This window comes from Ischnura elegans, chromosome 11 (assembly GCF_921293095.1).
Source record: "Ischnura elegans chromosome 11, ioIscEleg1.1, whole genome shotgun sequence".
NCBI classification, from domain to species: Eukaryota; Metazoa; Arthropoda; class Insecta; order Odonata; family Coenagrionidae; genus Ischnura; species Ischnura elegans.
This window is the reverse complement of record NC_060256.1, coordinates 43,691,148-43,717,095: the sequence shown is the minus strand read 5'-3', so window position 1 is coordinate 43,717,095 and position 25,948 is coordinate 43,691,148. Positions and strand designations below refer to the sequence as shown.

Here is a 25,948-nt window from a genome sequence, read left to right as displayed (position 1 = left end):
ACTATTGGTCATTTTATTTTGCAAAATGAAATGGTCAAAAATAAAGCTACTACGACGATTGTGATTGACCTGAAAATGTAAACTTTTGAACATGAAAAATGTTCAGGTTTGGTTTCCCCAGAAATAACGCTGGGTTAAGGAGCCACTGTTTTGATTCCCGCGAATTAGTAAACCTCCGACACGAAAGTGAAACTCCAATTTTTCTCGCTCCTCTATCCTTCGTTGCATCGAAGTGCTGTCAAGATGGAAGCTGAGTGATAAGCTCCTGTTAAGGAGGGAGGAAAAAAAGAGGCTAATTAACTATTTTCACCTTTTTTCATCACGGAGTTCGACCCCTCGAGCCTCTCCTCCTCGCAGAATTGCTTTAGGTAGGATGAAATCGCTTGCACAACTCCGCGCTCGGATCTTGTATTCGCGCATCGTGAGTTGGATTGTGGTGTACCATTGGCTGGACGGCCGATTCAGTTGCTTGCATTGACGCAAGACTGAAAAATAGCAAGCGAAGACGTAAAGATAAAGCTTGCGTATTGGGCAACCTGGACCTGTATTCGCTTAAAACTGCGAACTATTTTTTATTAGAAATAAAGGAATACTACTTTGTGAGGTTCTCTATTATTTTAATATGGGCACGATGTGGGTTTCATAACGTGATTACATCTTCAGGTTCACCTCCTTCGCTTAACACTGCGAACTATTTTTTATTAGAAATAAAGAAATAAAACTTTGTAAGGTTTCTGTAACCTGAAGATGTAACCACGTTACGAAACCCAGATCTTGCCCATATTAAAATTATAGTGAACCTTACAAAGTTTTATTCCTTTATTTCTAATAACAAATAGTTCGCAGTGGTATGCGAAGGAGGTGAACCTGAAGATGTAACCACGTTATGAAACCCAGATCTTGCCCATATTAAAATAATAGTGAACCTTACAAAGTTTTATTTCATTATTTCCAATATGGAGAGGTTTCACAAAGTAAAGCCTGAAGTTATTAGTTATATTTTTTATTATCCTTCAGATACAGTGCAGTTGTTATATTCTTGTCTTAGGCTTTAATTATTATCTTAATAGAGGAAACAAACTGCCATACCAACCTGATGCATAGTCGACTATGACTTTAGGCAGTGGCGTAACTATGTTGGGGGTGAGGGAATAGATCCCCCCCCCCCCAAAATCTTCAGGAAATAAAGAAGTTATTTAAAAATACTGTCTGGTTTTGACATTTATCAAGTGAATCTGCTTAAAGTTAAATTTTTAGTGCCAAAATGTTGTAAAACGCATATCCAGTCATGTCATTTTTCAAAAATTTTCCCAGACGGTAATGCCGGGCGAGATCGCCTCTCATCAGCGAGGCGATCGCGAGGCCATCATATCACCCCCAAAGCATATTCCTAGCAAAGCCACTGAGTGTAGGTAGTATTTATCCAACTATCATTACCTGGTAACTTGAGAAAAAGTTTGATTCCTTTCGAAGTGGCATCATTCTAGTTGCACCATTTACGTTTTGCCTTAAGATAGAAATTATTGAGGTATCAAGAGGATTGCATGGCATTCATTGAAACACCCTTGAAAATTTGCACTGCGATGTATATTGTTTGGAGAAAAGGCGTGGCATTCTGCATATTATCCTGCAATCCACCTATAGAGGTTTGGCAGTGAATCATTACTAACAAGAACCAGAGGATTATAATTTACTTCCACGAGCATGTGCTACGCAACATGTACGCTACATATGACACATACGCTATGGCATTACTCTATATCCCACTATCCTAATTCTAATTCCTAGCACTACTTTTTTTAGTCTCTAATCGATCGCGGAGAGAGCGAAATTCTGTGTTTTATTTATTTTTATTCATTTATTGTTAGTTTCCCCCGAAAAAGCAAAGTGAGGGTTATGCATTGGGAGTTATAACAATCAACAACAGACGATCACATACATCTATGCCCTGGAAGGGGCAACCTATCCAGACGGGACTCGAACCCGCGACCTACGACCTTCGATACAATGGGCGAGGACTTATTCTCGCCGCCACCGAGGCCGACAAAAAGTATAACAGTTTGCCACGTCGGGGACTCGATCTCACCGTTACCACCATCTCAGTCGCACGTTTACTCCAATAGTCTAGCGCAACTGCTGTAATTTACTGTTCCGTACCGTATTTGTCTGTTCTACAGTCTATTTCTCTTAATTTATTTTAAAATCTGATCTACCGTAGCATTTTGGCAATGTTTAGGCATTTCGTGAGATTAGATTATAAGAAGAAGGAGAGAAGATAAGCTATTTTCTGTAAGTATTAAAAGAAAATAAAGATAGCCCTTTTCCACAGATTTATTTAAAATACGACGCGTTTCAACCGTTAGGTCATTATCAAGTACTTCAATTACGGTTGAAAAGCGTCGTACTTTAAATGAACTAACGTACATCTACATCTACATCTACAAATTACCCTGCGAGCCACCTCTAGGGTGTTTGGCAGGGGGTGATCAATCACCAGCATGCAGCATGCATTTGGACTCCCACATGCACACCACACCGTCCAAGAAACGTCCCGTATAATAACAAACTATACTACTATATGCTGTTAGAAATAGAATATAGAATAGAAATTCAGAAACATGCAGTAAGTTTTACATAGGTTAGTAGGCTACACTACAAGTCATGCAATCTATTTACGCGCTCTATTGCTGCCGTTATAATCTCTTATTGATCGTGGAAAAAATGACATTCGGAATCTGTCTGTTCTGCAATCTATCTCTCTTATTTTATTTATATGATCTGATCTTCCGCAGTACGTTGGCGTCCGCAAGATATGGTTAACTTCGTCAGAAAAGACACTGCTCTTGAATTTATCTAAAAGGTTTAGTCTATTTTTCAATCTACGGTCCGACAGAGATTCCCATCCGAGTTTAAACTGTCCGTCCATCCGTACTTTACGCACGTTATACGTACTTTAAATGGGCCATCTCTATTTTCTTTTAATACTTATAGGATGTCATCCCACTACATTTCGCCTGCTTCTCTTACTTTTATTTTCTGTAAGGTTCTCTTTAGGACCATTTAACTATTTCTTTGGGCGATGAGCGCATGGTCGGACTTCCATTCACCTTTGTTGACGTGAAAGACCTCCGCTAACTCCGTCGAAGACTTTCTCATCCATGCGGTTGGAGTTTGCGAAATCATCGCCATTGCAATTATTCCCGTTCCTCTTGCACTCTTGTTTTCCTAGCGCCATGAAAACACAACCGTTATATTTTTTCTTTCACCGCCGCGTGGGCGGCAATTTACTCCCCCTCTAGTGTACGCATCTCTCACGTCTATTGTTTTATTGGCTTCTCACAAAGCAATAGTCCTTCGTATTTAACGACTTCCAAGGCTCTTAGAGGTGTCGCTCCCTTTTTTTTATCCACTTGCAATTCCACCTTGTGTTTCTACCGCTTCCTCGTATATAAACCCCAGCATTCACCGTGTCGTTTTTCACCAAAAACGTAGACTCTCACCGCGAATCCGTGCATTGGCACGTTTTATGAGTTCGCGATCCATTTTTAGAACTGGTCATTAAGTCGTTGTGATTACGGTTCGAGGCCAGGGTACGGACACGAACTCATGGACCGTTTCGCGTGTCGATTGTCTTTTGTTTTTTTTTAAGTTTCATTTGATGTGGCTCGATAGTAAGAAATCGAAGGGGAGATGTGATGTGGTGTCAGGTACATCGCCGGTCAGTCATTACGTTTTGAGTTTTTGTTTGCCTCTTTGTAGATGGAATCTTCTTGTCTCACCATATTTCCGTATGGCTACGCCTGTGTAGTTACAAAGAGTTATAAGGGAAAAGTAAAAAAAAAATCATAATTCCACATAAATGTATTAAATTACGATCTAGGTTTCTACGTGGCACGCCGCGGCCGCGCCGTGATGAATAGAAGATGGAGAGTCATACGCTCTACCGGACATGTGTTTCTTGTACGGTATAGTCCTCAAATTTCCACGTTGTCCCGTATAGTCATTAGATTTCCACAGAGAATAATGACGCCGCGGTAACTTGACTGGCTAAAGCACTCCACGGGAAATCGTGTTCGAATCCTGGTTAAGGAGAATAATTTTTTCTCTGTGGTTTCGCACAAATTGTGCATTGCAGGTGACTTCGTAAATATATCACCATGGCAAGTCCCAGAAATCTTAAATCACACACTTTTTTTTCAATTTTAATCAATTTTGTGTTACTATAATTTTCTGCCTTTCATTCAAATATACCTGATAATGACGTGCCACGATATATATAAAAAATAAAGTAGTTGGACTTCCCTTATGTGGAATTTACTGGGTGGAAAAAAATTGTGTCACGAAATTTTTATCCTGAATAGCTGATGCCAGTAGAAACCAAAATCACCGATGATGTTTCAGTCGAAAATGCACCAATTATAAACTACAGAAACTTTGAGCCAAGCGCTCCAATTGGCCGCGACTGTACCCAGTTACCAGATTCTCAGGACTTCGACTGCTTTGCTTCTGACTTCGAATACTCTGCCCGCATTTGCCTTTGTCCAGAGCAACTGGCAAAAAAGCAAACTTGCGGTCAATCGGAGCGCTTGGCTCAAAGTTTCTGCTGTTAAAAAATGGTTCGTTTCCGACCTGAACATCATCAGTAATTTTGGTTCCCACTGCCATCAGCTATGGCTGAGCCAGGTTTCGCTAGTTGACGGCCCTGGTCGCTTCTATAGCGGCGAGGGTGTACCCCTTCCCTCCCTTCCAACCCTATCCCTATCCCAGAGGCGTCGTCGGGCTCCTATCGCGGCGGCGGCGCCTCTTTCCTTTTTTCCTTCCTTTCCAAACCCCTCCCCGAGAGTGTGGGCGTATCAGTTAAGTTACTGGGTCCCGGCCCCGGTGTGTTGTAACCCTTAGAGGACCCCCCTTGGGTCCTGATCTCAGCTATCATACAACGAAATGATCTTTGGATTTTTCTCCTCATGGAAAAATCTTCCAATTTTTTTGGTAAATTAAGCAATGGTTTCGCTACTAGTGGGCCCCGTTGTACCCGTGGCAACGCGGGATTGTCCCTATCCCCTACCTATCATCCCTATCTTCTCCTCGGAGGCGTCGACGGGCGCCTATCTCCTTTCTTCCTTCCCATCCCTTCACCTCCCCGGGTGATCGGGCGTATCAGTTGAATTACTGGGTCCCGGCCTCGGTGTGTTTTATCCTTCAAATGGCCCCCCGTGGGCCCTCATTCGATGGCATCAGCTATCCAGGGTTAAAATTTTGTCACAATTTTTCTCTTCCCCGTATTCACGCTCTTTAATTAATCCGATGAATTTCTCACTGAATGGTTCCCCAAGAACGCATCCTACCTTTTTATAGGGGAGTTTCACAGTGTCGCCTCTTTCGCACCGCAACTATTCGTCGCTTGGGCTGATGTTTGATCGCGCACGACCTTGGTTTTCCGCAGAGGTTGTTGTGGCGGGGGTGGGGAACCCCCCTCTCACCTCACCCCTCTTCCCCTGAGTGCAGGAGGGGGGGTTTTGGGCTGTTAGAAGGTTGGACAGCCGTGGAAGGGGAGGGGTCTCATGCATGGGCTACACCTGGTCGTATGCGCAATCGTCTCTTATACGTATTCTCCACTCTCGTTGCCTCCCCAATGGTTTAGTGAGGCAGGGGATTTTATTACTTTCATTATCTTTTCCCGCTTCAGCTTCTTAGTGCATTTGAAGTAGGTGCACGCCGTGGTAATGGCGAACGTAATGTTATGAATTAAATTGAAACTAAAATACGGACCCTTAATTGAGAAAATTTTAAGTATCCCTAAGCCGTATACCACCCATTGGCCCCCCTTTCCAACTTGAATTTGAAATTCATGTCGTGGATAGATGTAGAAATAAACTTTGTTGTATTCCACACAGTATTTATTTTTAAAAAACTCTAAAACCAGTTTCGACTTTTTCAGGTCATTATCAATTGGCGAACCTCTTGATGAACACTTGAAAAGGACTAAACCGGTTGCGTTTTTAAAACAAATATTGAGTAAAATGCGACGAAGTTTACTTTCTACTCTATCATATCACGATTCCACAAAGAGAAATCGCAAACCATTGATTTCATCTCGAGGATTCTCGAGATTAATAGGTGTTCAATCAATATTAAACGACAATTGGTAAAATCACAATAACTGACTTCGTAAACTAGTTGTACTGCTATTATGCATGTACATAATTTATTAAAATCATGGTAGCGTTAATTTTTAATCAAAAGAAAACGATAATTTTGTCTATATTTCGTTTAGAACATTTTCAATTTTTGCTGATAAGCGGCAGCCTTCGTCGGTATTGTTGGAAGTTACTTCTAAAATAGTGAAGCGTTCATGAAACTGATGACACATGATGAATGGAACGTATAGCTACTTAACATCAACAATGAAAGTGTTGGTAATGTATTAATAATCCAACAAGATGATTATGGCAATTTTTTATCTCTATTTAATATCTATCGTTTACCGAACGCATTAATTAGTTATTATTATTATTTTCTGTATGAAATCATTTATATCATTAATGAATAAATGTCAGCGGCAAGTTATTGTTAGTAATATGTTTTCTTTCTGCTGACTGTACACGAGGTTGCTCATATGCTTTTGCAGTCACGCAGAAGATTGACATTTCTTGGACGACGTAACCCAAGTAGAATGTTTTCCTCATTGTTCATCACTTTCAAGGCAGGTTAATTGTTGATGATCCATAACTATTGTGAAAGCAACGTGAGGAATCCGAGAAGTGTTATTGCAACCGTGGGTTGTTAGATTATTTAAAGGATACACTTTTTAATGAAAATTTCATTCAATCTCTTTCTCCGAAAATTATTAGAAATGAAGATTTAACTTATTTCTGTCCATTCTTTTTTTTGAAATCCATGATCTTTCAATTGGTTTCTTCGCTTTTGCGTTTTAATTTATGTGCTGAGATATAAATGCCAGGTTATCATTAGAGTTTGCATAAGAATTTTTTTGGTTTGTCATTCATTTTTTTATTTTCTCACGTGTGTTAATTCAGTGAAATAGCATTAATATTAGATTATTAATAATTTGAGCTAAATATTAATATTTTCATGGAGTTGCCTATATGCAGTGATTGCAGTTCACGTAGACTCAGGTACGTTTACCAGGGTCTTGGGACAGCTTGCTGAATCCGTGATGATAATTAATATTTTTCTATGTTTTAGGGGTTTAAAATTACCTTCCTAAAATTACGTACCCAAAATCCTGACTTTAGGTCTCCTGTCATTGCTTGGCTTATTGAAGAACCGTATCCTTGAGTATATGCAACACCTCGTTCCGAATTGCATTGTGTGTCTTTATATAACCTTGGGATAATTTCGATTTTCCACGCCTGAATAATGGTTGTGGCGTGAAGTTGCTCGGAATGTTTAAGCCCTTGGCCTTTGTTATCGGTAGACTTATTATCACTTCTCCGTTGCCGACGCGGGATTGCAGTAACTCTCCCTTCAGCGAGGGAAAAACGTTTTTAATTCCATTATCTCTATTCTGTTTTTTCTTATCTAACATTTAATACCGGCGTGGGAAGTCAGAACACGGACATTTTCTGTATTCATTATTGTTTTACGAAATATTTAGCTCGCATTGAGGTTCATTTCAGGGTACAGTTAGTTCATTTCTCTCATCTTTGTGAAATTTATGCCAAATATGTATCATTATGGATAATGTGACAATGTTTGCGCATTTTGTGATCATTAATTGCAATTTTAATTATATTCATGACATATGGAAGATTGTTATGTTATTATGCTGCCATCTTAGTATTTCTTTGTTCGTATCATGCGTATTAAGGCTTAGACCTGTAGCTCATGTCGTTTGAGTCTACTGAATACCTAAAGACGGGATATACTAATTTTTTCTCAATAGATATACTTATAACTTAATTGTAATGTGGTTGAATTTTTGAAGATGCTCTCCGGTGTTCATTTTGTTGTTAATTAGCGCTTTGCACATATTATATTAGAAAGAAGCGCGTACTTCGGTGTCCCATATTAATTGTTGTCTTTATAAAATAATATTTTATGAAGGATGATTCTTAAGTACTCCATGGAAACCTACCTGTATCGGTAGATTACTTTAAAAATAATAACAATAATATCGGAGTCCTCATAGACGTGCATGGGCATTACCACCGTGAGAGATGAGTAAGCGAAAGGCCTCATACCATTTTCCCCACGTGAAACCTCAAAAAAAGACAAATTCCTCAGTTTCATTGGATTTAAATAGCCGTCCGAGTAATATTTATTGCTCTGGGAGACGCGTAGTTTTTCTTCGTCGATCCTTCGTGTTTTGTTTTTTTTCCTTTTCAAACTCCCGCCAGTTTCAGGCGCGTCAACTTCCCCCACCCACATATCCCCCTTCCGACGCTTTATCCCCCCCTCTCCGAGCCGCTGGCGCATCTTCCACAAATCGCCCGCCCTCGAACAGTGCGGCCAACTTAATGGCAGGAAAAAAATAAAATAAATTAAACATCCCTCTCGCAGGGCATATTTTGCTCTTTTTCGTGACGCATTACATCTGCATATACACCTTACCCTGTAAGTCACCTACAGAGGTGTTTGGCAGGGGGTAAATCGTCACTAGCATTAACCAGAGGATTAAAACTTACTTCCACGAAGATGCAGTACACAACATGTACGCTTCACATGAGACATTATTTGGGATCATCATCATTATATCCTACTTATGAACGCAATCTGCCTATGAAGCAAGAACTTGCTAAGCATGATGTTTGAAATACTATAAAAATTCAGGAACATGCATTAAGGAATGCATAAGTTAGGAAGCTACTGAAAAAGTCAAGTAACCTGTTTCTAAGTCCTAACGCTACCGTTATAGTATCTTATCGATCCCAGATAAAACGAAAGTCAAATTTGTTGTACAGTCCATCTCTCTTATTTATTGTTTTGATGTAATCAACCGTAGTTAAAAGTACTCATTCAACACGAGCTTTATCATATATCTTTCATATATCATATATCTTTTCAGTTTATGTAAAGGAGACCATTTTATGAAATTCCCTCAATCTCGAGTAGAAAAATTACATCGGAACTAATAACGGGGTAACGTTTTTCAAATATTAGATCAAGACATATGTCGAAAAGAAATTTCTCTTAAAATCCCTGAAAATTTTAATATAACATCTGATACGTATTATTTTTCAGCTATTTTTCTCATTTGCAAGTCCCATAATATATATAATGGGCAGAAGTCATATACCTGTCTCCGTGACCCTTGCTTTAAAATGGGGATCGGTTCAGAATGGCGTCAGCACTTTCAAGACACAAAAGTGTCGTGATTTTTAAAGATCACCTCGAACGATTTCAAAATTATTTCATCAAAACCGTTAAAATTCGCCGATTTTAGACGTTCACTAAATTATCTAGTGGAGTCCTTACTGAATGCCAGTAAATAAAAAATTTAATGGGAATTGTCCTCAAACTCTTTGAGTGTACTTCACATTTCATACATTTTGTATTGTTGTCAGCTTTTAAGATTTAATACCAAATGCATGGAAAACGGTCGTGAAAAGTAACTAAAATTATTTGTGGAAAATCGGCAATAACTTTTGATTTACGAACATGTTAGAATTCCACTAGATTGACGTTTAATTGTTGCGTTGAAAACGGATATAATAGGCCAATGTTGCTGTTTCCGGCATATAGGAATAAATAAATTAATAAGTAAATAAAGGTTAAGCCTGACTATATGCTTACTCAATACCGTCCCTGAACTCACAATGAAGGGATTTTTATTCCCAAGGGTTGGCTGCCCTGTTGTTCCCATCTCTCCCCCACCTCTCCATGGCTGCTCCCCCTCCCCTCCTCTGACTCAGTCGCTGCTCCCCCCCTCCCCCTCCTCTCCCCCCCACTCCACCCACTCCCAAGTGAGGCAACCGAGTTTCACTTATTCCCCCTCCCCCTCTCATCCCCGCCTAATTATGCATCGTTGCGCTCTCTGCTCGTCCGAAGTTTTTCCCACAATCCACCGCGGCCTGCGTTGCCCTTCGCACTAGCGGGAGAGTCCGCCGCCGCCACCTGCCCCCACCCGAGCGGACCTCATGGCGGGCTTTGCATTGTCTCCGTGGTGGACTCTTCCCACGACGAACTACCTCCCCTTCTCCCTCCCACTCTACATGCACCTCCCACGCCCCCCTTCCCCTACCCCCACCTCGTACCCGTCCTCTCCCTTTCTATGTCCAGGGAACCCACCCCTGCCGATTTCCAAACCCCATTTCGATTTCAACCAACTTTTAACCGTTCGTGGAAGTAATTTTTAATCCTCTGGTACATGTTGGTGATGGTTCACCCTCTGCCAAACACCTCTGCAGGTAGTTTACAGGGTAATCTACATACTACCCCACACGCCGACTAAAATGTTTAGAAAACAAGTTAAGAATTTGGAGTGAATTAATCAATGCAACAGTGGTAAGAGAAACAAATAATTTTAGTTACTTTTCACGACATACTACTCCGCAGGGGGTTTTAGGACACTGGCCGTTGATATATTAAAAGAATATGCTCAAATAAAGTATTAAGGTTTCTAGAACCCTTAAATATATTAATTATATGCATAATTTTAGCGATTTGAATCCTTTCTGGTACGGGGGAACTCTTTATGAGTAAGAAAAATATGCTGTATTCCGTGTCGCCCTTGAAATTGAAGTTGAAATCAGTGTGTGCTCAGTTGCGTTTACATGTAACCCTCTTTTAAGTTTCAATGAGCCCAGCATGCTCACATGTGAGTATGCCCTTGTAAGTAAATTTTCCTTTTTGCATGTTTTTACAATTTCATATGTTACAAAGTTTACCTGAAGGCGTATAACTTCAAATTTTAATATGATTGATAAGATATCAAACCTACTGTCTGTAAAAAAAGCAAGATACTCGAGTTTGAGGAGCTCTAGCGTCTAAACCAAGCAATCGATATCAATGCAATAAAAAGCATACGAAAGAGAATTTAGTTCTACGTTATATCATGTACTTTAAAAATTCTTCGGCTTAATAGTATTTCCTGTACTTTATTTTTTCTCGAAAAAGTACCCGTTTTTTGCGCGTAAAATCAAGTTGCCCAACTTTGAGCGCTTGGCATTCCCGTAGTTTTCGTTCTTATAACTTTCAATTTTGATATAAAGAAGCCACATCTATTACTAGCAGTTTGCCGAAAACAAATTGTTATATTAGTGGTATTACGAAGTAGATGCGCAAAGAAAAAATGTCACGCTTCCTCAGATTTTTTTCCATTTGCGCTCGGCGACTATTCCATCCCCTCACCGCTGTTGCATTGATTAATTCACTCCCAATTCTTAATTGGTTTTCCAAGCACCCACATGAAGTACCTACATTTGCTTATCCTTTCTCGATTGAGCCCACATTAGCCTATAATAGCGCTCTATCCTTCCTTAATTGCGCCCCTAGATAACGATAAATCTTAGCGTTTATCATTTGGATGTGTTCGTCAGATTTGAAGCTAGATTCGTCCCGTTATCGTTATGAATCTAAATCCTTTGTTTGTGTCATTTTGTTATTAATTATGTAAGCATGTCAAACATGTTGTTGCCCTTGTCCCACTCGAAATTAAGGGGAAAAGCGGAGAAGATTGAATTCGAGAAAGTTGATTCCGCTCTCTGAGAATATGATTCATGATATGAGGTTTATATAACCCTTAAATCACCATCGCCATAAATTTTTAAAGTTGGCAATTTTTCACGTGGTGTGCGGGGACGCATGTTTCGACTATTATAAGGAAATGATTGTTCGTAGAAATATTCAAAGATAGAAGAAAGAGTATCCTCGTGGAGAACGTTAAAATTTATTGCTAATCGGAAATCCATTTTTTTGTCGTTTGTAGCCGTGAAACTAATCGAGTCACATCCGTTCAACCGGTATATTTTAAAGACTCATTATTCATTTAAAGTATTGTATCAAATTCAAATTTTCAGGGAATAGTTAGTAAATCCTGCATAACCTTTGATATATAAAATCCTAAGATGCAAAACGTGATGGAGTGGAATTTTTCCATATTGAAATACACACTTGCAATTTTCTGTGCTCATAAAATTTATTCCGTTATAGGTTTATGTTGCTACATTATCTTCAAGGTACAAAATAGTTCGCTAATTTGTACCTGCCTTTGTACAACCCATTTTTTACCTTGAAGATGATGTGTTAACGTCGAAATCTAGATCGAAACACATTTTATAATCGTGGAAAATTGCAAGTGTTTATCTCAAAATTGAAAGTTTTGCCTCTAATTTCTATAAGATGTATCCACAATATAATAGTATGGTTAGTGTAAAAATCCACAATATATTCCCTGAAAATAGAATGATTTATTGATGAAAGTGTTAGTTTTGAACGAATAAATCGCTGTAAAATAGCAAATCACGACCGGTGGAGAGGGAGTTAAGCTTCCTCTTAAATAACTGTCGTGCATGAAACTGCCGTTGATAGTTTCATCGTGGAGTTCCAAAGGTGGCTCCTCGTCTTTGAGAATACAAGGGGTGTAGTTTTTCCATTGAGGGTACTTTTTGTTCTCCAGGTGGAAGGCATCTTTTTATGCCGGTATTTCCTTTGGCCCAGTTTTTTTGCGCGCGACTGCATTGAATGGTTTACACCCTCAATATGGCCTTCACTTCATCGTCGGGCACTTCAGTATCGGGAACCACACGTGCAAGGCGGATTTCAGTTTCCCTAATGACGGAGGGAGATGTTGTACCCATCTGAATCAACTCAACACCACGCAATTCAATTAGCGAGAGTGAAGTATTTATTGGTGAATGAATGCGAGGGACTCCGTAGTTTTATGGCGTGAACGGGACATTCCGGCGCATGAAAAAAATTATCCCTTCACTGGAGCTCTCGGGTTTACCGAGCATTATAAGTCGCGCATAGACATTGCCGGGGTAGGCTTACGTGTTGCTCCGTTCGAAAACGACGAAAAAAAAGTTAAGCGTAGATGCAGAACCTTCCTTCCTTGTGAGTGTTGCTCCGGCGCTCGTTAAGCCTCGCAAAAACATGCCTGATAAGAGGGGCTGCTACCGTAAAAATGTGTTTCTTACAGGTATGTCGTGGACCGGTATCTTTTGCGAAGAAATTGATTGACGGTAGTTTCGAAGCACTATTGCAGAGTATAAGTACGTGTTCACCAGTTATGCAATGAAATTTTCAATAGGTAGGTCAATAATTGGTGATAAATACTTTTTTAACCCATTTTATCGATAGTGGCCATGTGAAATAGTCATTAATCTAACTTACGCTGATGGGAAATTTTAACTTCGTGAACTGTTTAAACCGTGGCCCATATTTTTATTTATCCTTATTTCATATTATAGTTGTAACTAGTGAGCGATATTTAAAGTGCAGCCTCCCCGGTGGAAATTTAAAAAAAAATCTTTTGTACCTGACGGTGGATGGCTCAACTTCGTGAAACTGCGTATTAAAAGAAGGTGATAGCTGGAGGCGTTTTCTTGATAATGTACACATTTGTGCGAAACTTTACCTTCATTTTTATTTTGTGTTTTTTTTAAAGGAGACAAAAATGAAAAAAAATTATTTCCTGGCTCCTGTTGCTACTAGAGCAATGAGCCCCAAATTCTACTTTTGTATTCTTTCATGTAACATGAAACTATAATTTAAATACAAAGTTATTAATATGAGCTCTCTGAGACCACCCATTACCGTATCGACCAGTTGAACCTACTATTTCCTATTCCGAGCGAGAAGGACGTATTATATCCGGTGCTTTAGGGCGGTATGTAGTCCGCGCTGACTTTTTCGCTGCCGTTAATGGAGATCAAGGGGATTGCATAGAGGTGGCTCAATTCCATCCCATTGAAGGCTGCTTTCTGTTGTCACTTAGGTCGCATTTTAATCGGTTTTCAAAAATGTCCGCGGCGCGGTGATGAGTGCGATGCAATCCACTTTTTTCGAATAGTTTGCAGTATAAATGCCGTTTTACACGGGGCCCGGCATTGCACAGGTCAGAACTGCATTAATTTCTAAAATGGCGTGGAATTGCGCGAATGCATGAACGAAATTAGAACGGGCTATTTTGCCATCTCACGTCCACGCATTCTCGCATGTGTTCTAGCAATTGGTTACAAGTTATAGTTCACAAAAAGTGATATTTGATATTTTTTTGACAAAATCTATCGTTCAAACAATGTCTACGAATAAACAACTGAATTATAAAATAGACCACCCGCACAACACAACTCATTTTTGCCTAGTTAGAGCATCGTTTCGAAAATTCCCTTTTCGGGGCTAAATTGCAGATAAAATAACATTTATTTCGATTAAATTTCTTGGTTGAATTGAATTGATAGTACTGCACTGTCCGCGGTGGCTTCTTCGCCGCCCATCGTATAGAGTTACTCTCCCAACTCGATGGTGGTTCCACTTCCAAGTTCCGTCGCATGGGAGTCCTCATTTCATAGGATATGCGCCGTCCTTCGAGGGTGAAATGTACAGTTTCAGGGCGCATGTGCCTTGGTGAGTTGTATCCCTCCCACAAAACCTGTCCCTCTGTATGTTGAAGGGGGGAATGTATATTAAAGTTCTGTCCCACGGTCTTTTCCCCGACCGTTCAACTCGTCGATCGGTTGAGTGCTTTTCGCGTGAGGCCTCGATAAGCGCAGGTGGCATTCTGAAACCGTAAGGGAATGAATATATTCAAGAGCTTCAGTATTGTCTCATTTGGAGTAACTAACATCATTTAGAATATACTTCGAAATGTTCTACTCCATTTTTTCAAACTATTTTCCTTACGATTTTCACTGCCTTACGGCATTGTTAGGGGTTTGAATTTTTTGTTTACACCAACATCAGGTAATTCCTGTCACTGTTTGGCTAATATTTTATCATAAATTATGAACAATAAACGAGAAAATAACTTTTAAACACAAATTAATGAATAAAATAAACAATCAAAAATTAATTGGGAAAATTTAATTACTCCTTAATTTTTCGCCATTTTCGTTATTTCAAGACTTACAGAAAATTTAAAGGCATTCTCTGCACCACATACTAGCACACGTAGAAAAGTAATTCCTCTCATTTCCAGTTCATTACGTCTACAATTACATAATGCCTTGCGAGCTACCTCTGGGTGTTTGGTAGGGGCAGATCAATCGTCAACATGTAGCATGCATAAGGATTCCCTCATGCACACCACAAGGTCAAAAAAATATTACGCTCATTAACAAATTATGCTTTCACATTCGTGCGAAGGTGAAACTTTCCAACTGCTCATGAGGGCAATCTGCCGATAAAGCTAGAACAAACAGTACAATGATTTAGTTGTTACCAAGGTACAACCCTTCAAAACTTAGATATCTCGAAAATTTTCTAGGGCAGTAGTGTCCACCATTCGAAATCGTTAGTTATTCCTTAGAGAGAAACTCAATTGTAATTGTAATAGAACGAAAAATTGTTGCTTAAAAACTCCGATATATTCTTTATTTCAAAAAGCATAGAAAATTTATAAGCACTGTCAACATCTCACGCATGCACACGTAGAAATAAAGTTCATTTCATTTCCAATTCATTACAGTAGTACACATTAACCCTTTCTATCCCAGTTTTAGGTCTGAACAATATGAAGAAACGCCATTTAAAAATATGAGTACTGTCCATCACCTACTGTACTAAAAACAGAGATGTGAACTACTGGTCATTTTATGTTGCAAAATAAAATGGCCAAAAAAGAAGCTGCCATGATAATTGTGATTGCCCTGAAAATATACATATCCTCTGAATGACAAATCATCAAGTTTGATATTCATACAAATTACGCTGTTATAAAGGGTTAGGTTGTTACCAACATTCAAAAAAACTTCAAGACTGGCATAGCACGAAAATTGGTTTGGACAGTAGTGTCAATCGGTCGAAGTGGTTTGTGTCGCGGCATTCCCTACCCCACACCCATCGTTAAGGTCCTTAAGCGTACATTTCATTACAGTACAACCCAAGGGGTTGTTAACGAGATACAACAATTTAAACGATGATATCACGAAAATTTGTTAGGGTAGTAGTGTCAACCATTCGAAATCGTTAGTGTAGTGGCATTCCTTGCCCCACACCCCTCATAAGTGTACATGTGTGCACTAGATCTCGTAACTCTTAAAAGCCCTCTCCCTCCTCCCATTAAAAGCTCCTAGCTGGCCAGCTCCCCCTCCCCCTTTCGCCTCAATTATGTATAAATCCCCCACCACCACCCCAAACATCATTCCCCCATTCCCTCCACGGTCTGCAGGGCAGACCCCGATGGCCATCCGACCTCGCTGCCTTCTACCCCTCCACCACTTTTTAAAAGGGTCGCAGTGCACCCCACCCTTCCATTCTCCCATCCCCATATCCCTCAGGTGCCCGGAGGCGAACATTCACATGCAACAATGGCTTGAGAAAAAGGTGGGGTGGGTCCTACGTTTAGCTGGTATATGCGGAGGGGAGGGGGTCAGCGAGGTAGCGCTGGGAGAGACACCTGTCGGCTCTGAAGGGAGTTAACCTCCCCTCCCATTCCCTTTTCAAACTCCACATTTTCCTCCATTCTTTCAGATTAGGTTTTTTATATATATTTTTCAAACTCTCCTACCAATCTTCCCCTCCTGGATCTTAAATGCCTACTAAAATAATGTTTTGTGTGGCTATAAAACTGCTTAAACTCCTATTCTACGCACGTGAGTTTTGCAGCTGTCGTTTATATATATACCCTTATAAAGTATCGCTTAATAGTGTGGCTTGCAGTTGGTTTTTGTTAGAGGCCCTGTTTTATTTTCTTGTAGATTCTTTCATGCAAAAGGTAGCGGCAGTTTAAAATGAGGGCGAAATTAGGGTTTCTTCAAAAGTGTTCGCGGCTCGTGTATCTTTTAAAAAAAAAGTGCGGTAGCGCCAAAGAGTGTTGGCGGTGTAATAAAAATGTTCGAACTTCAATTTCGATCGGGTGCCAAAATACCTACGTCCCTTCCCTTTGGGGATGCGGGCAGTTGTTCTAATAAGTAGAAATTTTGGTCGGAAAAACTGTGGGGTACCTGGCGTATTTGTTTTCACTTGAAAGTCCCTAGGTTTTATGGCCCAACCGTTTACGCAACGTTGGAGCCATTTGCTTTTTGATGTAAGGGGCTCCGAGAACCAGAGGCACCCTTCATGGTAACCAATGTTGATTATTGTAATTGAATTTGTTTGAACTTATGCAGCCTGGACTAGTGAAAATTACTGGTTGGAAATATGTTGTCGCTGTCATATGTTTTTCAACCGCGTTCATTGTACTAGAGCATGTCTATTGCAGGGAGAATATAATTATTATTATATAAATTAATTATCTAACGAAGACAGTCACCATTTGATCTACTTTGGAATAGTCTTTAAGTCTATCAGTCGGGATGATGTTATCTCAATCTCGTGCCTTTAATTCGTCAAATAATAAATATTTTTAACCGAACACCTGTCGTACGCGATTGAAAGACTTGCTATCTACATATTTAAGACCTTTTTTCCTTTGATTAGCGGTAATGAATGCTAGTTGTATTCAGAAGAATGTGTTGGATCCAAATAATGTTTTCATTGCACCGATATCTAGATATTCATATTAACTTGCTCATGCAATCCATTTAATAATGATTGTAAGGGCCTATATTTTTCATTGCCAAGCTTTGAAGGTTAATAACCTATAAATTCTATTCCACAACCAACCGTATCCTCCTATTTCATTTTTTATCAATATCCTTCCTCAGATGTCCTCATCCCTTTCGTTGTGGTAGCCTAAAGCGAATGCTAATTCTTGTTATCGTATTTGTATTCGTCAATTTTCATAGAAGTCTTTACAAACATTCTAGGAGGGACATCCGTGTTTCACTATAATCAATCAAGCATGCGCTCACCTGCCTCTTTTTCAATTACGGAAAAATTGATAGGATGGCAAATATTAGTGATTGGAATAGAGAGTGTACTATTAGACTCTCTGATTCTACGTTAATACAAGCTTGGTCATATTTAATATCTGGTTTTGTTTTTTCTCACATGATCAGATTAGAAACTTCCTATGTGCCTTCTATTTTACGCCCAATTTTATGGTTTGCCATTTTTTTATTCGAAGGAAATCTGCTGAATTATTTCCTAGGGGCGTTTTTGTGATATTAATTTTTGATATACCTATCAATCGATCTACATCTAGTTTTTGTTAATGCGATTTGAATATCATTTGTTTAAGCCCTGGTTACAATATTGGCAGACGCGAAATGAATTTTTTGAATTCACCAATTTTGATTAATCTTTTTCAATAATAGGTCATCATATGTATATTTTCGCTCTATCTTCCGCCATTATAGCGTCACGCGTCTATTAGCAACCCAAAACAGGTCTAAAAGAACGTTGCCTAGCTCCCATCTGCCGTGTGTACTTCCCCTTAGGGTTTTCTCCAGTCCATTTCCTTTGATATAGAAGTGGTGTTGACCCCAAAAATGGGTGAAAAGTTACTAAACTCCAGTTAGTGTTCGTCGTGGCTGAACGTCGTGTCATTATGATTCGGTTTTGATATATTTTTGGGCATTTAATCAGTATTGGTGATAGTGGCGATAACTTTTATGCCAAAGGTTAGTTGGAGAAATCGATTGGGTAGCAGCAGGTGGTGTGCCTACGTTGAAAGTGGTTCGAATGTCATAGGTATTTCTCAGTTAAGTCCTAACTATCGGGGAAAATATGCTTGATAGAAGAATTGAGTCCAGCCAGTTTTGTGAAAAGCTGTGACCGGTCGGACCGGACTCAGATCTCCTCTCTTAGCCGATGCAAGTCTTGTGTTTTCTATATCTGCATCTTCATATTACTTAGCAAAGCTACACACAGAGGTGTTTGGCAGGGGCTGGTGTTTTATGTTGGGATTCATGTCAAGGGAAATACTGTGTGAAGGGCGGGTCCCTTAATTTTCAACTCTGGAACTGTAACTCTTATAAACTCTATTGTATTTTTTGTAGCTATTAATCGCTTTATTTAATAGACCTGCGAATGTCCGTCAGCCATTACTATTGAGCATTCAGAAGGTTGTTTGAAGTACAAACAACACCTTCACGATTCACTTGATACAAGTTATTTTTCATGTTAGTGTAAATATTTTATCGTTCTGATAATAATGTCATTATTAAGACGCGTTCGTCTATCTTATGGCGTTCTCCGGTACACATATGTGGTTATGTTGTGCATTGAGTGAAGTGGAAACTTACCTACTCTGCAAATTGAAGACTAGCAACGCATTCACTCTTGGCAACGATCATTTCCTTGCGCTAAAGGTCAATCATTCGGTGAGCGTGCACGTATATCAACTGACGGGATGATCTTCAAGTTGGATGATGATGCTTTTAAACGCTGGTCTAACAATCTGAGCTCGTCCCTCGTTAAGCAGATGAGAACGATTTAGCCTCTGTCGGAGTGAGCTGAACATTGATTGTCACGCATTCTTCGTGTATGTATCATCAGCATCACTTCACCTTTAATGATAAGAGCTGTCTCCGCTTACCTGGATTGCTATCCCGGAGAAATGCTTGACGGCAATACTGTCATTAGCAGAGATTGGCGTTCAAGGTAGATGTTAGGCGCGCGCCTTAATTGTCTTCTCACGAACAACAATTGTTTATTTGAGTTTAGACAGTCAGTTATACTTCCGTGACGGTGTTGGTGTGCGTCATCGATTAATTGTCCATCTTTTTTGAAAAGGAAAGAAGAATATTTCGCAGTGCATTTCAACCTGTCTTTTAGCTAAGACATACATTTTATTTGCTGTATATGGTGGGTGAAGTAAGGCAGCTTTTAGATGAGATACGAAGGAGACAGTAAGTATGGATGGAGCGTGTACTTAGCGGGGAGGGGATGTTGAAATCAGTGTTAGAGGCAAGAATGTTAGGTAAACGAGGGAGACGAAGGAAAAGAATAGGTTTTCAGATAGAATGAAAGGGAGAAGGCTTAATTGTGAAGTGAAGAGGGAAGTGCTTGATGGAAAGGGAGGCTGCCAGAATTCTTCTTAAGGACTTTACAGAAACCTACGTAAATCGGTAGAATACTTTAATAAATAAATTTTATCTAATGTTTGTTTCTTCGTCCTTCATTTTTGGATCTGAGGTTTCCGCGACGTATCTCAACATTGGCAACGGCTTTTGGGCGTTCCTCAGGGTAGTTTTGTCAAAAGGCGACGACAGTTTTTTCCAGCCATCCTACTGGCGTCTTCAGGTCGGAAGAGTCGTTGCCAATAAGAATGACAAGAAAAGTCAAAACTAATGTCTTTAACTTGTGCCAAATTCAACGAATCGACACATCAGAACTGAAGACTACAGCAGGATTCCTGGAGAATCATTGATCACGGTTTTAAGAGTTATTTAAGAGGGGATGTCGGAAACGGTATTAGAGGTTAGAATGTTGGGTAAACGAGGGAGAGAAAGAAATTGAAAAGGATTTTTTGAGAAAATGAAAGGGAGTAGGCCGTATTGTGAATTGAAGACAAAAATCCATGGATGGAGGGTAGACTACCTGAATACCTCTTAAATACTCCATGAAAATCAACCATAATCGATAGAATATTTTAATAATTGTAAGGGTTATTTAGAAGCTTGCGGTATTTTATCTAAAGTGTTAATGAACTTCATTTGGAAGGTGGGAAATTTGTCAACCAGGCCTTATGCAAATATGGTTATAAATTTAACGGTTGTGTACCCCATTACCCGGGAGGTGTGGCTACTCAGATAACTTTCCTCCTCTCCAACGTAACTCTGGCCTTAAATTACGATTTACTTTCTGAAGTTCTGAAGTTTTTTGGGAACGTTCCCTTTCTTTACCGTTTTATCGACGTGGAACATTTAATTAACTCCGCTAGAGGTCCGCTGGGGAATGTTCCCGAGTGATGATCCTTAATGATTTCATTCGTCGAAGCAATTAGTTCGAAGGCTATTTTTTTTCTTCCGATTCGGAAATAGCTTCATATCCACGCTGCAAGTGCAACTGTCCGTAACCCACCCACTCAATGCTTTCCTTCTGTCCATGGTCGGTTTATAATTTACTCTTTTAATTAAGAATTTAGAGAAATCATTGATGATTAATCTGATCAAGGTTCCTCGAGGTTCATAATTGGCGTATAAAGAACGACTATCAGCGTCAAGTTTAAGGATTCGTTGTCAAAGAAATAGTGGTGGACTGGCCAATGGCGTTCCTTTACGTAGTCACTCGAAAATGCTCAGGACGTGCGAAAATTCCGGAGAGGAGAAAATCATTTGCCTTGACTGGTATTCAAACTCTGATCTCCCGAAGTCACACCAGGTTAAATACCTAGCCATCTTATTTTACTCTGACGTCCGTGTTCGCTCATCAACATCTAAATCCGCATGTTGTCATGGTAGCCACCAACAGAGTTGTTTGGCAGGGGCTGGACCATCACCAACATGCACCAAAATATTAAAATTTACTTCTACTAGCATACACTACGCGTCGTGTACGCTGTATGTGTCGAGTGCTTTCGCCAGTTAAGGAACCGAGGCGTCATTCCTTCCTGTGGATATTTGTGACCACATAGACGCCTCGGTAGCACAATTTGTGCATTGCGGGTGATTCCCATAAAATTTATCACTGTGGCTAGTCCCGGTATAGTTAAAAAAATTACTACACCATCTTCAAGTTAGTGACTTCATGACTTAATCACCTTGAAGATTATTTAGTAACATCGAAACCAACAACAAAATTCACTAAATCATGATTAACTTTGTGGTATTCCATTGTAAGTTTTCTTGGATATTACACAATTACTTATACCACTGCTGTATAAACAATACTATTACCGTTTGCGCTCTGTAAAAAAAGCAATAAAGAAGTGGTATAAGTAAAAAAGAAGTGTTATAAGTAATTGTGTAATATCCAAGAAAACTTATCGAAACCTAGGTCGGAATAAATGTTGTGATCGTGGAAAATTGTAAGTGTTTATATCAATAGCAACTATTCTCGCCGATTATCGACTTGGGAGCCAAGCGTTTTCCCTCGTAAGGTTGACTGTCTTACAGACGTAGCTGTTTTTGGTATCATTCTCCTCATACCTCTTTCCCTACATCCGCTTGCCTTATATTTCCATTTCCTTTCCATGAACCTCCATCCGTTTAAATGCTTCCATCCTCTCTTTGGTTAGAGCCGTTAAGGAAGCGTGTCGCCCCGGCATTCTTCTTTTGTTTACTTCCGAGTCCACGTTTGTTCCGGAATTGGGTTAAGTGATTCGCTCATTCATTCATAGTATTGCAATCCTAAGATTAATACACCATTGAGGTGGTTTTGTGAATAGATTCTTCATATTGAGTTTTTTTTCATTCTCTCATCCTCCATCTTTAAAGCTGATTCCACTAATATTTCAAAAGAGGATCCCGTGAAGAATGTGTTACCACCCACCGCGCATTTAAATGAGTTTACAAAAATCGCCACTCGCGTCGCTGACTGACAAAGTTTCCGTGTACGCGTGGCAATAAGGTACAATTAGGGGTATTAATCGAAATTTATGAGCATAATGATGTGGTATATCAAATGTATTGCGTTTCGATGCCATTTATCGCAATGACAAACATTATACTGCAAAATAAAAGGAAAACGTGGATTGAATTGCACTCGTCTCCGCGCCGTGGACATATTTAAACATTAAAATCCGACCGAAGTGGCAACATAAATCGACCTTCTCTTGGATGGAATTGGGCCTCCTCTATGCAGTCCCATTGGTTGATTCGGTGTGTTGGAGAATTTTAAATGCAAATTTTTATTTATACCCCATCATAGGGACTATAAATGGATATCAGTTCACAATTTTGACATATATAAGACATAAAAGGCTATAAAATATTATTTTGTACTCGTATTTCCATTACTATTTACCGTAAATTGTAGAGTGCTGTAATAATAATAATAATAATAAGTTCAACAGATTTAGGCTTCAATTGGTGGAAGTAATACATATTTAAATAAATAAAAGATGGTAGCACTTTTCCACATTTCTACGATTTTTTATTTATTTAAAAATTTTGAACTTCCATACATTTTGTGGGAAAGTGTTACGATCTTTTATTTATTCAAATAATAGTTATAATAAATTGGATTTTTCATGCTCATTATGATCATCGGGTGATTTACACTTTATGTAGACATGTATTATTTTGTCGTTTGGGTGACTTAGTATCAAACCAATCTTTCCTGCTTTTCACGATGGGAATCTTGCATCTGCTCTCTCCATTTTCGTACCATTTCAATCACGTGAGAGCCGTTTTGTTTCATTGGCTTCGGATACCATGGACAGATAGGTCGCATAGGTGAGATTTTTCCGTCTTCGGCATCCGCGTCATTTGCACTTCGCATGCGCTCCAAAAATGCATTCTTCCGTGACAGTTGGGCGGCCCGGAGGCTTCAACCAATCCGGTTTGGACTGATTCCGCTTCCCTATTCAAAGCATTGCTTGCCTCACATCGGGACAAGTGGTGGAAAAAATGTCGGTCAAAATCGATTTTTCGAGCAATCGAATTTTAATCGAAATGAAAAGCTCGACTTTTCAGCAAAAATCTATATTTGAATCGAAAGATTGATTAATCGAAAAAATTGAAATAATTAGTGATTGAAAAAGGTCAGTCATAATCGGTTTTTCATCGAAATAAATATTTCGAATTTCCTACAAATATCGAAATTTCAACTGGAAGATCGATTTATCGAACAAAATCGACGATTCTTAAACAAACACTTCGTATGAATACGTGTTTAATATTGGTTAGATTAACACTCAAAATGCTCATTTTATATGTAGCGATAATTCCTAAAAATCTACTAAGAAAATACCTGAATTATTAGTGGTAAAAATTTACGAATGTACGCACATTTGCGATCACCGCACGAAAAAATATTAATGAAAGATTTTATAACTGCCGCATATCTATGCTAAGATGGAATGCGTAGCTTTAGTAGCATGTTTATTTGCCATTTATGTTCAATTAGTTCTATATTATGATGTCATCAATATTCAAAGGACTAGCTAACAGTGTCAGCTAGTAGTGTAAGTAGTGGAATCACATTTTTGCGTTAAAAATACTTGAAATTTTATTTTTTCTCCTTGTCATTGGAGAATGTTTTATTTTTTTTCGGGGAAGGAAATCGTTCTGCGGTACGCCTGGGAAGGCGGTGAGCGTGGGTGAAAATCGAAAGCATTTTAAATTTCTCGAGAATGGCTGTCTTTCTTCTCTCCGAGAAAAATGCTGTGTTTTTCTGCTGTCTACACTTTCCCGCGCATAAATTCTAAGGTCAAGGTGCGCATTATCACAGATAATCTACGCCTAAACCGTAATTAACCCTTTACTCATAATTTTTGCCCATCCCCACATCTGCTTATTAAGCTATCAGTTGTGCAATGAGTTTGTGCCATAACGTGGAATTAAATCGATATATCACTCACATTCTCGCTCGTTTTCTGAAGTTGAATTATGTTTGCTGACAAAGAGTGGTAAATATTTATATTCATTTTAGTGGCGTAATATTGTTAACCAAACGGTAAATATTACAATCATTGCTTTTCTGATACATAACCCAAGTAATGATGACCTAAGTAAAACAATGAATTGTGATTATGAGAATGTTTATAGCTGAATTCGGAATAGATAATTTTTCGCGATCGATATTTTTAGTTAATGAGCACTAAACTAATTGCTCCCCCTTATTTTTTTCCTTTTGGGCTTTGGGAGTTTAACCATAAATATCCTTAAATATCTTTCACTTGATTTCTCGAACGAAAAACTACCCTTGCTATCAAAATCAAGCTAATCTTCCTAACTTTGGTACCAGGGCAGAAAAGTGAAATCAAAGCCAGACTAGAACCGAGAAAAAGTGTCGTCTTGTCTACCATTGTTAATTTTTCTTGCCAGAATGTCACTGTTTCATCATTATATTGGTAAAATTTTCAATTAATGACTTTTTTCTCTAATTTCTTCCACAGACATACCTACAACGGTGCCCCCCCTCACTCCGGGCACCAATAAAAAGATGACAGAAGCCCTGAGGGCTTCTTTTGCATCTTGGGAGCATCACAGGATTCGCCTTAGCATCCCGAGAGGTGAGTTCTACAATAATTTTACCATATTACCTCTTACAGTATTCAATATTTTTATAATATACGTATGTGGGGGTGAGAAGCCAAGAGGCACCAGTGATTTTTTTTTCTAAGCAGAGTTAGGTACAGAAATTTATGGATGAAATGTAAAAAAAAACATATCGCCCAAGGGATACGAGCGAGTCTTTCTCTCTGCTGACATCCGAATGGAGAATCAAATGCACTACTAAATATCTATTTGATGTTGCTTGTTTTCTTTATCTAATTTTAATTTACCTAATAATCACTGAATATGCGGTAATTAGCTCTACGGCCTTGACAGGTAAACATTAAGTAAGATGCACTATTATAATTCATTTTCGGGAATACGTCTGCGTGCTATTAATATTTAACTCAACGTTTCGTTCCACTTACTGGGAACGTCGTCAGAAAAAAAAGTTTTTCTCCTGACGACGTTGCCAGTAAGTGGAACGAAACGTTGAGTTAAATATTAATAGCACGCAGACGTATTCCCGAAAATGAATTATAATAGTGCATCTAATCGCTGCGAAAACCTTAAAACTAAATTAAGTAAGATGCTCCAGAAGTCGTAACACGTAAAAAATATCCGTTTTACACTGACCGAGACTTTGCTGTAACGGTTTGCGAAATAGAAAAGGACTGCAGGGACCAAATACTGCCTCTCAACCTGTAAGCCTTTGCACTCAAACACACACACACCAAGATGAAACTGCCGGTAGAATAAGCTCAAGAAGAGTGTCATGTATGATGTTGGGCATGTATGGGTTAGACGATATGGTGGAAGTTCTTAATATTATTAAA

At 39.1% G+C, this 25,948-nt stretch overlaps 1 protein-coding gene across 6 annotated transcripts in view; it reads left to right on the top strand.

Moving 5' to 3' along the window:
• LOC124167546 (ETS-like protein pointed) overlaps nt 1–25,948 on the top strand; it is a 592,213-nt gene that overhangs the window by 442,962 nt on the left and 123,303 nt on the right. For all 6 annotated transcript variants that reach the window (XM_046545502.1, XM_046545499.1, XM_046545501.1 and 3 more), the window contains one exon: nt 25,013–25,129. In XM_046545502.1, coding sequence (XP_046401458.1) covers nt 25,013–25,129 — 117 coding nt within the window. The remainder of the gene's footprint in view (nt 1–25,012; nt 25,130–25,948) is intronic.